Below are 13,081 nucleotides of genomic sequence, written 5' to 3'. Positions count from 1 at the left end.
CTGCAAATGAGATTCAAACACTAATGATTGCATGGTGAAGCAAAGAAAGTGTTTTTGTTGGCAGCAAGGTTACATTGGTCCCAGCTCATTATCCCACTGAGGGAGAGGTGAGATCCAAGGTGCTTGATGGCCTTTTTGTAGAGATTTTCCTTGTCAATATCCTATCAATATATGCTAACATAAACAACTACTTTAACCATCAAAATAAATCTAAATAATAAAGCAAGATGTAAGTCTAAAGAGCAGATTTTATTTTAAGAATGCAGCAAACACATAAAGATAAACAAGGGAGGTACTGAGCGCTTGAGATGGGCCCAACCCCAAGAGCTACAGCCTCCCAAGAGAGATTTAGAGCTGGAGCAAAGTTGGATTCATCTTTATTAAACAAGAACGAAGAGTTACATCAAAACTGTCCACAAGAAGAACTTGAGCATGAGCTGAAAGCAAAGCTAATCTACTGCATAAAAATCGAACTACAAACTAGCTAACTAATGGCTAAAACAAAATGACTAACTGGCTACAAAATGACTAACCACTAGCTACAAAATGACTACCCACTAGCTAACCAAAATGAGGCCCTAAGCATTCTTATTTATACAATTTGAGAACCCAACAGTCCTCCTAAAATTTAGGGACTTGGTTGCCCAAGACTTGTAGTTAACAGCAGCCCTACTTGACTTGCTTGGGTGCCCTTGTGCTCATTGATTTGGTGGCCTTTGAACTCCGAGCTGATGGTGGAGAATTCGAGGTAAGGGCCCATAAATGAGGGGGACACCTTCCTACAAATCCTCTAGCTTGTTCTCCCACGAATTTGGCTGCCAAGTGCTCATTAAGACCTTCAATTTTGTCTCCAAGTTGACCAAAAAGGCTACACAAAGCACCCATTAGACTTGTTGGCATAATGACTAAGAAAATTCACTCTATTAACATAAAAATAATCAAAAACATGTAATAAACAAATGAGAATGGTGGACTAAGCCAAATTAGGAGGTTGAATGAGCCCAAATAATTGTACATTTTTGGGGCTCATCATCACCCCCCTACTGAAAGTGTTGCTCATCCTCTGAGCAACCAATCTCTCTCCTCATCTTTGATGGCCTTGGTGACTTCCTTGGCTAGCATCTCGGCCGATTTCTCCTTTGGCTTCCCGCTTTTCAAACTTTCCTGTAGAAACTGTTCGCTGGCTTCCTGTAGAAACAGTCTCTGCCTTCCTATAGAAGCAGTCTGCTAACTTCCTGTAGAACCAATTTCACTGATTTTACTTGCCTGGCCGGGGGTTCCTTCTCCTTGAACTGTGTTGCCTGAAAGCTGACGAATCCAACATGAATGGCAAGTCTAATGTATTATAAAAGCACACAAGTACAATGAGCTGCCCGAGAATAGATAGTGCATGCCAAATCTGGATGGGAAAGAGTGTTTCCAGGCCTTTAACTGAATCGAATGGCATTCTTATTGAACTCTACTAAGAATTGATAACAGAAGCAGAACAGAACATAAGATAGATCAAGTTGTCCTTGCCTCAACAGCCGCTGGTACACAACAAATGGCATGGAATGCTCGAACAATGCTTCCATGTATTGAAGGTGGTGTCCAATTTATTAAAGATAATAGCTGGTATATGATCTCATCAGATCCCAATAATGCAGCTGCTGTGTCATTTGTTCTTTGGGGCAATGCTGTAGACATAGCAAGGTTTGCATAGGTATTAGCAGCTTTTTCTCTCAAAGTAAATATAGTTGACAGTGGTGTGCATAGAAGGTCCAAGATGGGTCAGACCACCCCATCTTTGATCATTTGTAACGCATTCTCAGGTAAACTTGAAAGATTTTGAAGTGCCCCAATGGCTGCTAACTTTGACTTCAAATTAACATTTGAAATCATTTCAAGAAGTGGAAATACAACTCCCTCTTTGAGCAATGCAGCGTTGTTTTCATCTGTTAAACCTATCTCTCACAACTTACTTGCTATAACAATCTTCACTGTGTCAGACCCTTCTCTCAGGTTCTGTATCAAGGGCTTGAAATAGTTCGCCTGTGCCATTTGCACTACATTATGCTCACTGTATGGGAGATTCTCCAGAAATTCGTTTGCATCCTTAGCAGCTTTAGGATTGTCACTATTTGACATTGTTACAAGGAGGAGGATACAACCTTGTACCTTGCCAATCTGTTCACACAAAACCATATCCTTTGAAAGCTCTAAAAGAAATTCCACGGCTTTCATACCCTCTGCAATATCACGTGCAAGTGAACGAACAATAAAATAGCATGATCCACCTCAGCTATTTTCACCTTCTTCAAGCTCCAAACTTGATGAAGAGAAACTCAGGCTTCGCTGCTCTGCTGCACTTTCCTGTAGAAGGCCCCACCCGTTTCCTGTAGAACATGATTCTGCCTTTGAGTGAGCCCGATGCACGAGTGAAATTTGAACCAGGTAGGAAACTCAGTGGAGGACGATAGGTTAAGTCGACTGTGGAGGCAGAGGATGTATACTCCGAGTTAAACATGATGCAAGTGCAAGTTGGCAACCATCTGTGAGTTTCAGCTGAGCGTTGATTAATGTTTGCGTGATTTGTGGTGAAGGAGTGCAGTGGCCAAGCATGCGTGGCTTTTTAGAACTACAGTAATGTCATGAACTGCTGTTGTTATCTATTTTTTCTCTGCTTGTATTCAATTCCATTAGTTGCACTTAGAGTTTAGAATATCCCCAACTGACTGTGTTTTGTTTTTGAACTTCACGTGAATGGCTGATCCATGCATGCGTGATTTTTTCCTTACTAAGTGAAATTGAACGTGGCTCCCTTCTTGGCTGAATCCACTCATATCATTCATTCATGCATTGCTTTAGATTAGATCTATGCAAATAGATGAACAAGGTTAAGTCACGTACCTGAAATCAAACGACTGCTTGTGAAGCTTTCTGCTGCTGCATGCTTTGATTCCTTGATTGCATGACGACGTGGCTGATGATTTTGATTGCTTTCCCTTGTGCAGGTGTCCTCTGGCCAGATCTGAGCTGCATGCAATCGTTTCCACGTTCAACTCTGCCCGTTCAAGCTGCTGCTGCTGCCTGGTCACAAAAACAGAACTTCTTTTTGCCATTTCTCCCAAACGGTATATCGGTTTGATCTAAAACTCGGTCATCATGTTAATACCATCATTATGCATCTCCCATAGCAAATTCGTGATCAATGGATGCACGGATTTCGAGAAAAATGGAAAATGGCTGAAGATTGCAGAGGTCAATTTCTCGGAAACCGTGCATCAGAATCAGCTTAAACTGCTTGGGTAGGCTACTATCACCCATGTGCATCTCCCCATGAAACAGGTTTTGAAACGGATGCATGGTTATGGAGAAAATGCAAAAATCGCTGATGGTGATGGAGGCTGATTTTTTGGAAACCGTGCACCGGAATTGCATGAAACTGCTCAGGCATGTTGTCATCCACCTTGTACAATTCCCCATAAAACGGTTTGTCAAATGGATGCATGGTTTTCAAGTTATGGTAAAAACAAGTTTTGTTCTATGTGTTTTTGCTTCAAGGCACTTTGCATTTTGGTTGCATGGTATGACAAAATGAATTTTGGCTGCGATGCAGGTATGGAGATGATGGAGGAGGAGCTGAAAGATTGTAGGAGGACTCTTGAACCTTTGAGGAAGCTACCATGCTTGCCAAACCACTTTTTGAAATGCATGCCTAGTTTCCCACAATTTCTACAGGAAGTTCCTGTAGAAGCACAATGAGAAGCACAAGGAGGTGGAAAAAGTGATGGATGAAGGCAAGGGATGGACACACAAGTGCTTGTAGGCCTCATCAACAGATTCCCACCATTAGATTCACTTTTGAAATTGGATTTGGCTCGTCCAAAGGTTCTACAGGATGTTTCCTGTAGAAATACAGAGCTTCCTGTAGAAGGCACAAGAAAAAGTCCTTTGACCTTGATTTGAGTGCTCCTCCTGTCATAAAACGTCCTTCTTTAACCTGCAATGTCATTGCTGCAACATGAAATGGAGATTAGCTTCATTTTTCTTTTTCTTTTTCTCTTTTTTTTTTTTTTTTTTTTTTTTTTGAAAAACAACTAGGGCGCCTCATGGAGGTTTTCACCCTAATTGCCTGCCTTGGGCGCCTCCAAGGGAGGTTTTCACCCAAAGATCTTATTCTCTTTTCTCTTTTTTCCAACCCATTGACTGCCTCATGGAGGTTTTCAATCAATGAGCCAATCTAAGGCGCCTCCGAGGAGGTTTTCACCTTAGATTTTTATTTTTTCCCTTCTTATTTTCTCATTTTTTCTCTTTTTCTTTTTTCTTTTTTTTTTCTTTTTTTCTTTTTTCTACCCTACCCTACTTGAAAAACAAAATCATTTTCAAGTATAAGAATACTTCCAATGGAGCCATGTGCACATCGAGATTAGAGACAAGATGATGTAAAGGCTCGGAATGCATGCTTTGACAACTATCCAACTTTCAGAGACAAAATGATCTGACTTTGAAAGTACAAAACATAGCTGAGGAGGAAAGTACTGCTGCAACTTAGTGACCTTCTGAAACCATATCTCAATATAGCTTTGATATCCTTGGTCATCTTGCTGATTTGGATCATTCTTCATGTCACCTTCTATCATGACCTTCTGATCTTCCTCTTTTTGTTGATCTTTCTCTTGAGTACATGGAGGATTTGATGATAACCATGAGGGAACTCTCTCGATCTCTGATTTAGATCTCTTCTCTTCATCAAGTGCAGCCCATGGTTCTTTGATCTCCTCTTTGGAATCTTCTTTTTCCTTTGGTCCTTCAATAGAATCTTTGTTTGGCAACACTCTTCCTGAGCTTTGGTGAACATCATCGAGCTCAAGAGGAGTCATTTGCACATGTTGTGCCTCAGATTTGCAATGGGGTTGAGCTGCTCCAATGGGTAGGTTTGGAAATGGTACGGGTAGTTGAGTGGAGGTGTGAAATTGAGATGGAGATGGATGGCATTGTGGTTGGGTAGGCATTTTGGGTTGCCTTGGTGGAGGAGGAGGCGATGGTTGTGGATGAGCAAGTGGTGGAGGAAAATGAGCGGGATGAGAGTTATACTGGAGCCTCCACTCCTGATAAGGTGCATTCCACTGAGGCTGTGGTTGAGCATAAGAGTGAAATGAATGAGCAATTGGTTGGGCATAATATGGATCTGTGAAGGAACAAGGAGGATATGACCAAGGAGGAGGTGTAGACTAGGAAGGATGAGCAGGGGGACCCCAAGGAGGCATGAAAGTGGCTTGATAGGGGTCATAATAGGTCTCGGATGTCCCTTGTAGTTCCTGCTGGTAAGATCTAGGTCCATATGGCCTCCTTTGGTTCATATAACGGAGTGATTCAGTGGCTTCTTTGGTTCTCTTATATGCAACTTTAATTCCGGGCAAGGAAGGGCACTGATCTGTAGGATGGTATTCTTCACAGATGAAACACACTTCTAGGGAGTGCATTTGACATTCGTTCCTAGGATGCCTTCTAGTGCACCTAGGACAAAAAATGGCCAAAGCCCTCTTGGCTTCTTCTTGCTTCTTTTGGATCCGCAAGGTATCCAGTTGCATGGCAAGAAACTGCCTCATATCACTCTTGAAATCTTCGATCTGATTTTAAAATTCATCTTTGGACAAGATGTTGCTCCCAACATCTCTGCTTGTAGCCATTTGCTCCAGAGGAATGTTTTCTTCTTCTTCTCCCCTGGAGGTTCTTCAGATATGTCTTGATGTCCACCCAGGGGTTCTTCAATCACAGCCATCGAAGAAGAGAGAAGGCTGTGTGAAGCAGTGGGGGTGTTTTGCAATCATTTTTCTAACTTATCTCTACTCCTACAAGGCATGAAATGAAAACTTTTTGCTTGATTTTTGCTTTTTCCTACTTCTACTTGCAAAACTGAAATAGATTGAACTGCAACTAACTATCTTGCGAAAATGAAAATGCGGAATTGAAATGAAAGCAGGAAAGGACTAATCTATTTTGCTCAAATGAAATTGCAGGAATGAAATGCTAGGCTACTCTTGCGAAATTGAAATGCTAATCTACGCTTGCAGAAATGAAATTGCAGAATTGAAAGGCTAATCTAGGAAAGCAGGAAATACTAATCTATGAAAGCAGGAAATGTTTATGCTACTTTTGCAGAATGGAAATGAAATAAACTATTGAGCAGAAGGCAAGAGTAAGAAAATAGAAGAATAGCAACAATCACCAATACTCTACCGCTTCCCCGGCAACGGTGCCAAAAAGATGGTGGGCTCCAGTATTGTAGCAATAATGCTACAACTCCTGGAGCTCCCTTTCTCTAATTTTATCAACCCGGTAGTTCGTACAAACTTGGAAGCGACGGTGCTGTATGCACAAGTACTAGCTCTTGTCGCAGCTGTCACTTGGTCAGCTGGCACAAGTCCACTAGGGCTCAAGCCAACTTCTATATGCTTTCAGAAGAAGCTTGCTAAATGATGGACGAAGGCTATCTTAAAGGAAACTAATCTATTTTGCAAAAAATGAACTGAAAGCCAACCAAAGCATGGAAACCCTAGTAAACCCTAATTTGACTAGCCTAACCTCTAGGATGCAACGGGTGGAGTGCAAGTGTCTGGAAATGATGTCGTTACTTCTAATGATGTAAAATGCATGAACTCAAACTACTTCTATGAAAAAGAACATTGTTTTTGTATTTTTGCTTAAGTGGATGGAGTGATTATGAATTTGTTTCTTATTAGGGTTTGGCTGTGCAGAGGTGGTGCGAAGGGAAAGCTTGGGAAAGGTCAGGAGGGCTAGGAGAGGTCTAAGGGATCCCTAACATTCTTCCTGAGAGTTTGACAAAGTCTGGATGACATACAACCGTGTTTATGAACTTCTACAGGAAGTCTGCAGGGGTTTCTACAGGATGTTCTGCAATTCTTCTACAGGATGTTCTGAAATGGGATGTTTGAGGATGGATGGTTGATGGAAGATGCATGGATGGTTATGGAGGTAGGATGGGGGTCTGAAGTGATCCAGAAGCTGATGGATGGAGTGGTGAGATGATGTGGAAGGCTGACTTGCATCAACGAAGGTTTAGGCAATGAAAGAGCAAGAAGGTAGGGTTACGTGGCAAAAGAGCAGATGGGAGATGAGGAAACAGACTTGGTGATGGAGAAGCTGATCTGGACGAGGCTTATATGAACGAGGAGGTGATGAAGGTGCCCTGCATAGTGTTTACAACTGAACCAACAAAGACATGCAAGAAAATGAAGATCTAGTTATAAAACCTATGACCTAGTTACTTCACTCTAATATGACCTAACAACAAAGGAAATGAACAGAAGTTTATTTGCAGTGAAACCATGTGAAACAACTATGAAACTAAGTGATTATAAACCTAAACATGCATCCAAACTGATATCGAGTTCTGCAAATGAGATTCAAACACTAATGATTGCATGGTGAAGCAAAGAAAGTGTTTTTGTTGGCAGCAAGGTTACATTGGTCCCAGCTCATTATCCCACTGAGGGAGAGGTGAGATCCAAGGTACTTGATGGCCTTTTTGTAGAGCTTTTCCTTGTCAATATCCTATCAATATATGCTAACATAAACAACTACTTTAACCATCAAAAGAAATCTAAATAATAAAGCAAGATGTAAGTCTAAAGAGCAGATTTTATTTTAAGAACGCAGCAAACACATAAAGATAAACAAGGGAGGTACTGAGCGCTTGAGATGGGCCCAACCCCAAGAGCTACAGCCTCCCAAGAGAGATTTAGAGCTGGTGCAAAGCTGGATTCATATTTATTAAACAAGAACGAAGAGTTACATCAAAACTGTCCACAAGAAGAACTTGAGCATGAGCTGAAAGCAAAGCTAATCTACTGCATAAAAATCGAACTACCAACTAGCTAACTAATGGCTAAAACAAAATGACTAACTGGCTACAAAATGACTAACCACTAGCTACAAAATGACTACCCACTAGCTAACCAAAATGAGGCCCTAAGCCTTCTTATTTATACAATTTGAGGACCCAACAGTCCTCCTAAAATTTAGGGACTTGGCTGCCCAAGACTTGTAGTTAACAGCAGTCCTACTTGACTTGCTTGGGTGCCCTTGTGCTCATTGATTTGGTGGCCTTTGAACTCCGAGCTGATGGTGGAGAATTCGAGGTAAGGGCCCATAAATGAGGGGGACACCTTCCTACAAATCGTCTAGCTTGTTCTCCCACGAATTTGGCTGCCAAGTGCTCATTAAGACCTTCAATTTTGTCTCCAAGTTGACCAAAAAGGTTACACAAAGCACCCATTAGACTTGTTGGCATAATGACTAACCAAATTCACTCTATTAACATAAAAATAATCAAAAACATGCAATAAACAAATGAGAATGGTGGACTAAGCCAAATTAGGAGGTTGAATGAGCCCAAATAATTGTACATTTTTGGGGCTCATCAAAACACCAAGTCTTTTATCACCCCATGACATGAAGGGAAAATGATTGAACTAGGCTGAATGAAGTACTTCCCTTGTTTATCTTAATATTGTAAGTCTTATCTGCTGATATGAATAATGAGATTTGTATACTCATCATGCTCCGTTGAGCATATGCTAGTTTTCAAAAAAGATCTATAATAAAATAATAAGGCTATACCTAAACAAATATGACATTTCCTTTCACCAATGACTCTATGATCCACCATCCAACATAACGTGGTGATATATTTGACCTAAATTTTCCATTAATCACCCATAATAATGGGGTACATACATAGAAGAACCTGATCCCAATAGCCCATACATGACAAAATATTACAGTGGTTACAATATGGATCTTTCCAAAACCTATAGAAGAGTCAAATAAGGATTTCAACAATAAAGTGTCTTTTGTATCAAAGCAATGATACTCATAAAAAATGACCATGCTTCAAAGAGATATCCAAAACATAATCATCAGATGACAACAACATAAATAATAGCAGCATGAAAATCCTCGTCATCAAGAAGAAATCAACTAGATAAGAGGGTGTATCATCAATAACATAATATCCACCTCATTAAGTGCATTAATATTTAGCATCAATCAACAATAAGGCACCATCCATAACTTAATCATTTACAACCCAAGCATCATTGATGTCCATGGCATAGTGACAATAACACATATATTTTCAGTAGGGAATAAGATTGATGAAATCAATAATAACTGTGAACTCATCATAGACTCCATCATGAAAAAAGGAGTACTTAAGAACACAATAATTCGAACAATGAAATATTAGAAGCATACGAGATGCTCAGCCTAAACATATTCCTACTCTTCATCATCAATTTTGATATTATAGCCATCTCATCAATCAGAAAATGATCCAAATAACCATTTCAACAGCATAAATAATATAAGATTTTGTAATAAATCGTAAACTCATCATGAACCAACATCATACTAAGAATCGTATTGACATCATTATAATACTACAAGAAATAAATGTTCGAACTAGAAATCCAATAATGAACTGATGAAATCACATCAAAAGCTCCCCATGAATGTGTGCCACTTCTTCATCATCTCATAAAACCATACGCGACTGACTGAGAAAAAAATCACATATACACATAACCATCCCTCAGGATAAATGCGGACATAATGTAAAATCTTTATTTTTCATAGCCATAACTCCCTTGAATATGACATGTATGTTCCTATTATGTTAGAACAATTATCAAAGGAATCATGTGGAATAGGCTTGGTGGATAAATTTGCAACTTCTTCCTTTGGAGGTATATATTCCAACTTGAATTTTCATTCAAGAACTTGTTCTCTAAGAAAATGGTATTTCATTGGAATGTGCTTATTTTTTTAATTCATGATACAATTTTTGGAAATAATTATGGCACTAGTGTTGTCACAAAGAATAGGTAAAATTTCACGACAAGTGACTTGAATGTATCGTAATGTTTGGATAATCAATAGAAGTTGAGTACAACAAGAAACATCACTAATGTATTCTTCTTCAGCAGTTGATAAAAAAAAGAACCGTGTTTCTTACTGAACCAATAAACTATGTGGGGTCCCAAATAGAATGCTCCTCCACCAGTAATTTTGTGGTCATCAACCTTACATGCCCAATCTACATCTGTGGAAGCATGAAGTGAAAAATTAGAGTTTTCTGGATACCATAGTCCAAGATCCTAAATGCCTTGCTGATACTTGAATATCCTCTTAACTTCTTTGATATGTGATTCCTTAGGATTTTCTTTGAATTGTCCAACTATGGCAACTGCGTGTATAACTTTTGGCCTTGTACTTGTAAGATAAATCAAGATATCAATCATAGATCATTATTCAAGTTGATTAACTAAAGGAGAATCATCACTTTCACTGAGATTGAATCATGCTACCATTGGTGTGCATACATGTTTGTAGTCTTCTAGTCCATATTTCTTCATAATATTCTTGACATACTTGGTTTGAGAAAGGAAGATAACATCCATAGTTTGATGAACTTAAAGATTGAGAAAGTATGGTAGCTCACCAGGTAAATACATTTAAAATTCATCTTGCATGGCTGAAGAAAATCGTTGACTCATATTCAACATTACTTCCAAATATGATGTCATCAACATAAGCCACTAGTACCAAAATTGTGTCTTTGTCATACTTGATATAAAGATTGTTATCTGCAAATCCTTTCTTGAATCCTTGTCACTGAAGAGACCTATCAATAAGATAATACCATGCATGAGAAGCATGTTTTAACCCATATAATACCTTACTAAGTTCGAAAATAATAATTTTATCATTGACAAGTATGAATCCTTCATGTTTTTGAAGATAAACTTCTTCTTGTAGGTCCCCATTTAAAAATGCAAATTTAACATCCATTTTATATACCTTGAAGTTATAATATTTGGAAAATGCAAGAAACATTCTTATAGCTTCAAGTCTAGCTAAAGGTGTAAATGTCTCTTCAAATTCTATCCCTTCCTATGAAGTGTAGCCTTTCCGTACAAGTCATGTTTTGTTTGGAATTACTTCTCAATTTTTGTTCAATTTGGTTTTAAATGCCCACTTTGTCCCAATTAATTTTCTATTATGAGACCTTGGCACTAGTTCCCATGTATGGTCCTTCTCTATTTGATCAAGTTCTTCATTCATTACCCTAACCAAACATTTATCTTTGCTTTCTTAATTCACATTTTTAGGTTGAATTGTGGATAATAAGGCTAGGTGACTAGATGATCCAAAAAATGTTCTTCTAGTTTGTATTTCTACTTCTTTATCTCCTAGACTTTAAGATTAAGGAGGATTTTTATGAATGTACCTTGATGGAGTCTTTTCTGACACACCTCAATTTTCATTTCCTTCTTTTGAATCTTCTCGTTTTTCTTCACCTACAACTTCTTGGATATTAGTAGGGAGTTTCTCATCCTGTAACTATACTTCTCTTTTGATAGATGTGGATGATTCATCAATAACAAGATCTATACTTTAAACAATTTTTTCGATCCACTTATTATAACATTTATATCCTTCTCATGTAGAATAGTGTCTAATAAGTATTCCTCCATCTCGTCTAGATTCAAACTTTGCAAGCTTATCACCATTTCTCCTTATAAAATATTTGCTTCCAAAAATTCTCAAGTCTTTGGAAGTTGTATGTTTTCCATACTAGAGTTCATATGGAGTTTTATCACAATTTACTCGAACATGGGCCTTCTTAAGTATATCAAAAATTTTATGTACTACTTCTCCTCGCACGGTGTGAGGTGTTCTTGTCACATTAATCATGGAACATGCCATTTGTTGAATTATTTTGTTCGTTATTTCTACTACTCCATTTTTTTGGGGAGTTTTAGTTATGGAAAATTGTGTTTTGATACCATGTTGCTCACAAAAATTGAAAAATTCATCTGATATTAACTCTCCTCCTCTATCAGATCTAAGACATTTTATTTTTAAGTCCAATTCATTTTCCACCATAGCCTTGAATATTTAAAATTTTTAAAATGCCTCATCTTTATACTTTTTTAAACCAACCCAACACATTCTTGTAAGTTCATCAGTTAATAACATAAAGTATTGGTCACCATGAGGAGGCTTCTTTCTCATAGGTCCACAAAAATCAACATGAGCAAGTTAAAGGGGTTTGCCTAAAGTGAATTCTTTATATTTAAGTTGAAACCTATATTTCTTACCAAACTGGCATGATTTTCAAATACTATTTTCATGTGGAAGTATGTCTGGAATGTAATGAACTACTCCCTTTCCTTATTTGTATAGTTGAGAAAAATTGATCTGTCCCAATATGTTGGGCCAGAGCCAAATTGATTCATATTTGCTAAAAAATTAGTGCTCTTTTCCACGTTCTAGGATATATACATTGCCTTGAGTTATGATTCCCTTGATTATAGTCTTACATGCATAAAAAATTGTTACCACACAAATCTTTGACCTGAAAATAACTTCATGCACTTGATCGCACATTTGACTAACAATTAACATGTTATGTATTATCCCATCAAAAAATAATACATTATAAACTTTGACCTTTTGTTTTAATACCACAGGTCCCTTCCTTTTAATAGTAGTAGGTGAATTATTACGAAAAGTCACATTCTTTTCATTTTTAATTTTTGTTATGCAACTACCTGTTGTGCCCTACAACAACCCCCCATTTCATAACAATTTTATCACAAACAATTTACATATGAAATGGGTCCCTTTTAAAATTTTTAATCGGCATTAATAAACTTGTTCAAATAAGGTATGATAATCAAATGAATTTATGCAAAAAACCCTTATTGAGCAAGTGATAAGCAATTTTTGGTTAAGTCCAAAGAAGTAATCGCAAGTTCGGTTGCCATCTTGGTTTTTCCCGATGCGATATCGCTATCGGTCATCGGCAATAGCAAATGCACACACAAAAGGGCACATACCTTTTCCCCGATGCGACGCGATATCGGCGATCGGCTATCGGCATGGCACTATGTCGTGTGGAAAATGTTTTAACACTCCGGCCCGATGCGATATCGCTATCGGCATTCGCTAAAAGCAATTGATACACATCTGGGGGTTATGTTCGCGCGCCGAATGCGATATCGCAATC

The 13,081-nt window shown here is 38.3% G+C and overlaps 1 protein-coding gene across 1 annotated transcript; it reads right to left on the bottom strand.

Annotated features, from left to right (window-relative positions):
- Positions 1-1,503: 1,503 nt before the first annotated feature.
- Positions 1,504-2,127, bottom strand: LOC149139071 (uncharacterized). Its single transcript, XM_089450578.1, has 2 exons — positions 1,962-2,127; positions 1,504-1,676 (listed from the first exon to the last, which is right to left on the bottom strand). Exons 1-2 carry the CDS (start codon positions 2,125-2,127, stop codon positions 1,504-1,506), a joined length of 339 nt encoding a protein of 112 aa, XP_089306704.1.
- Between the last annotated feature and the right edge of the window lie 10,954 nt (positions 2,128-13,081).

The sequence above is a fragment of the Pinus tabuliformis genome, chromosome X (genome assembly GCF_031772625.1).
Source record: "Pinus tabuliformis cultivar Carrire ecotype Pingquan chromosome X, CPIR1, whole genome shotgun sequence".
Taxonomy (NCBI): Eukaryota; Viridiplantae; Streptophyta; class Pinopsida; order Pinales; family Pinaceae; genus Pinus; species Pinus tabuliformis.
Note: the sequence above shows the minus strand (reverse complement) of the source record. Positions and strands in the feature narration are given on the sequence as shown.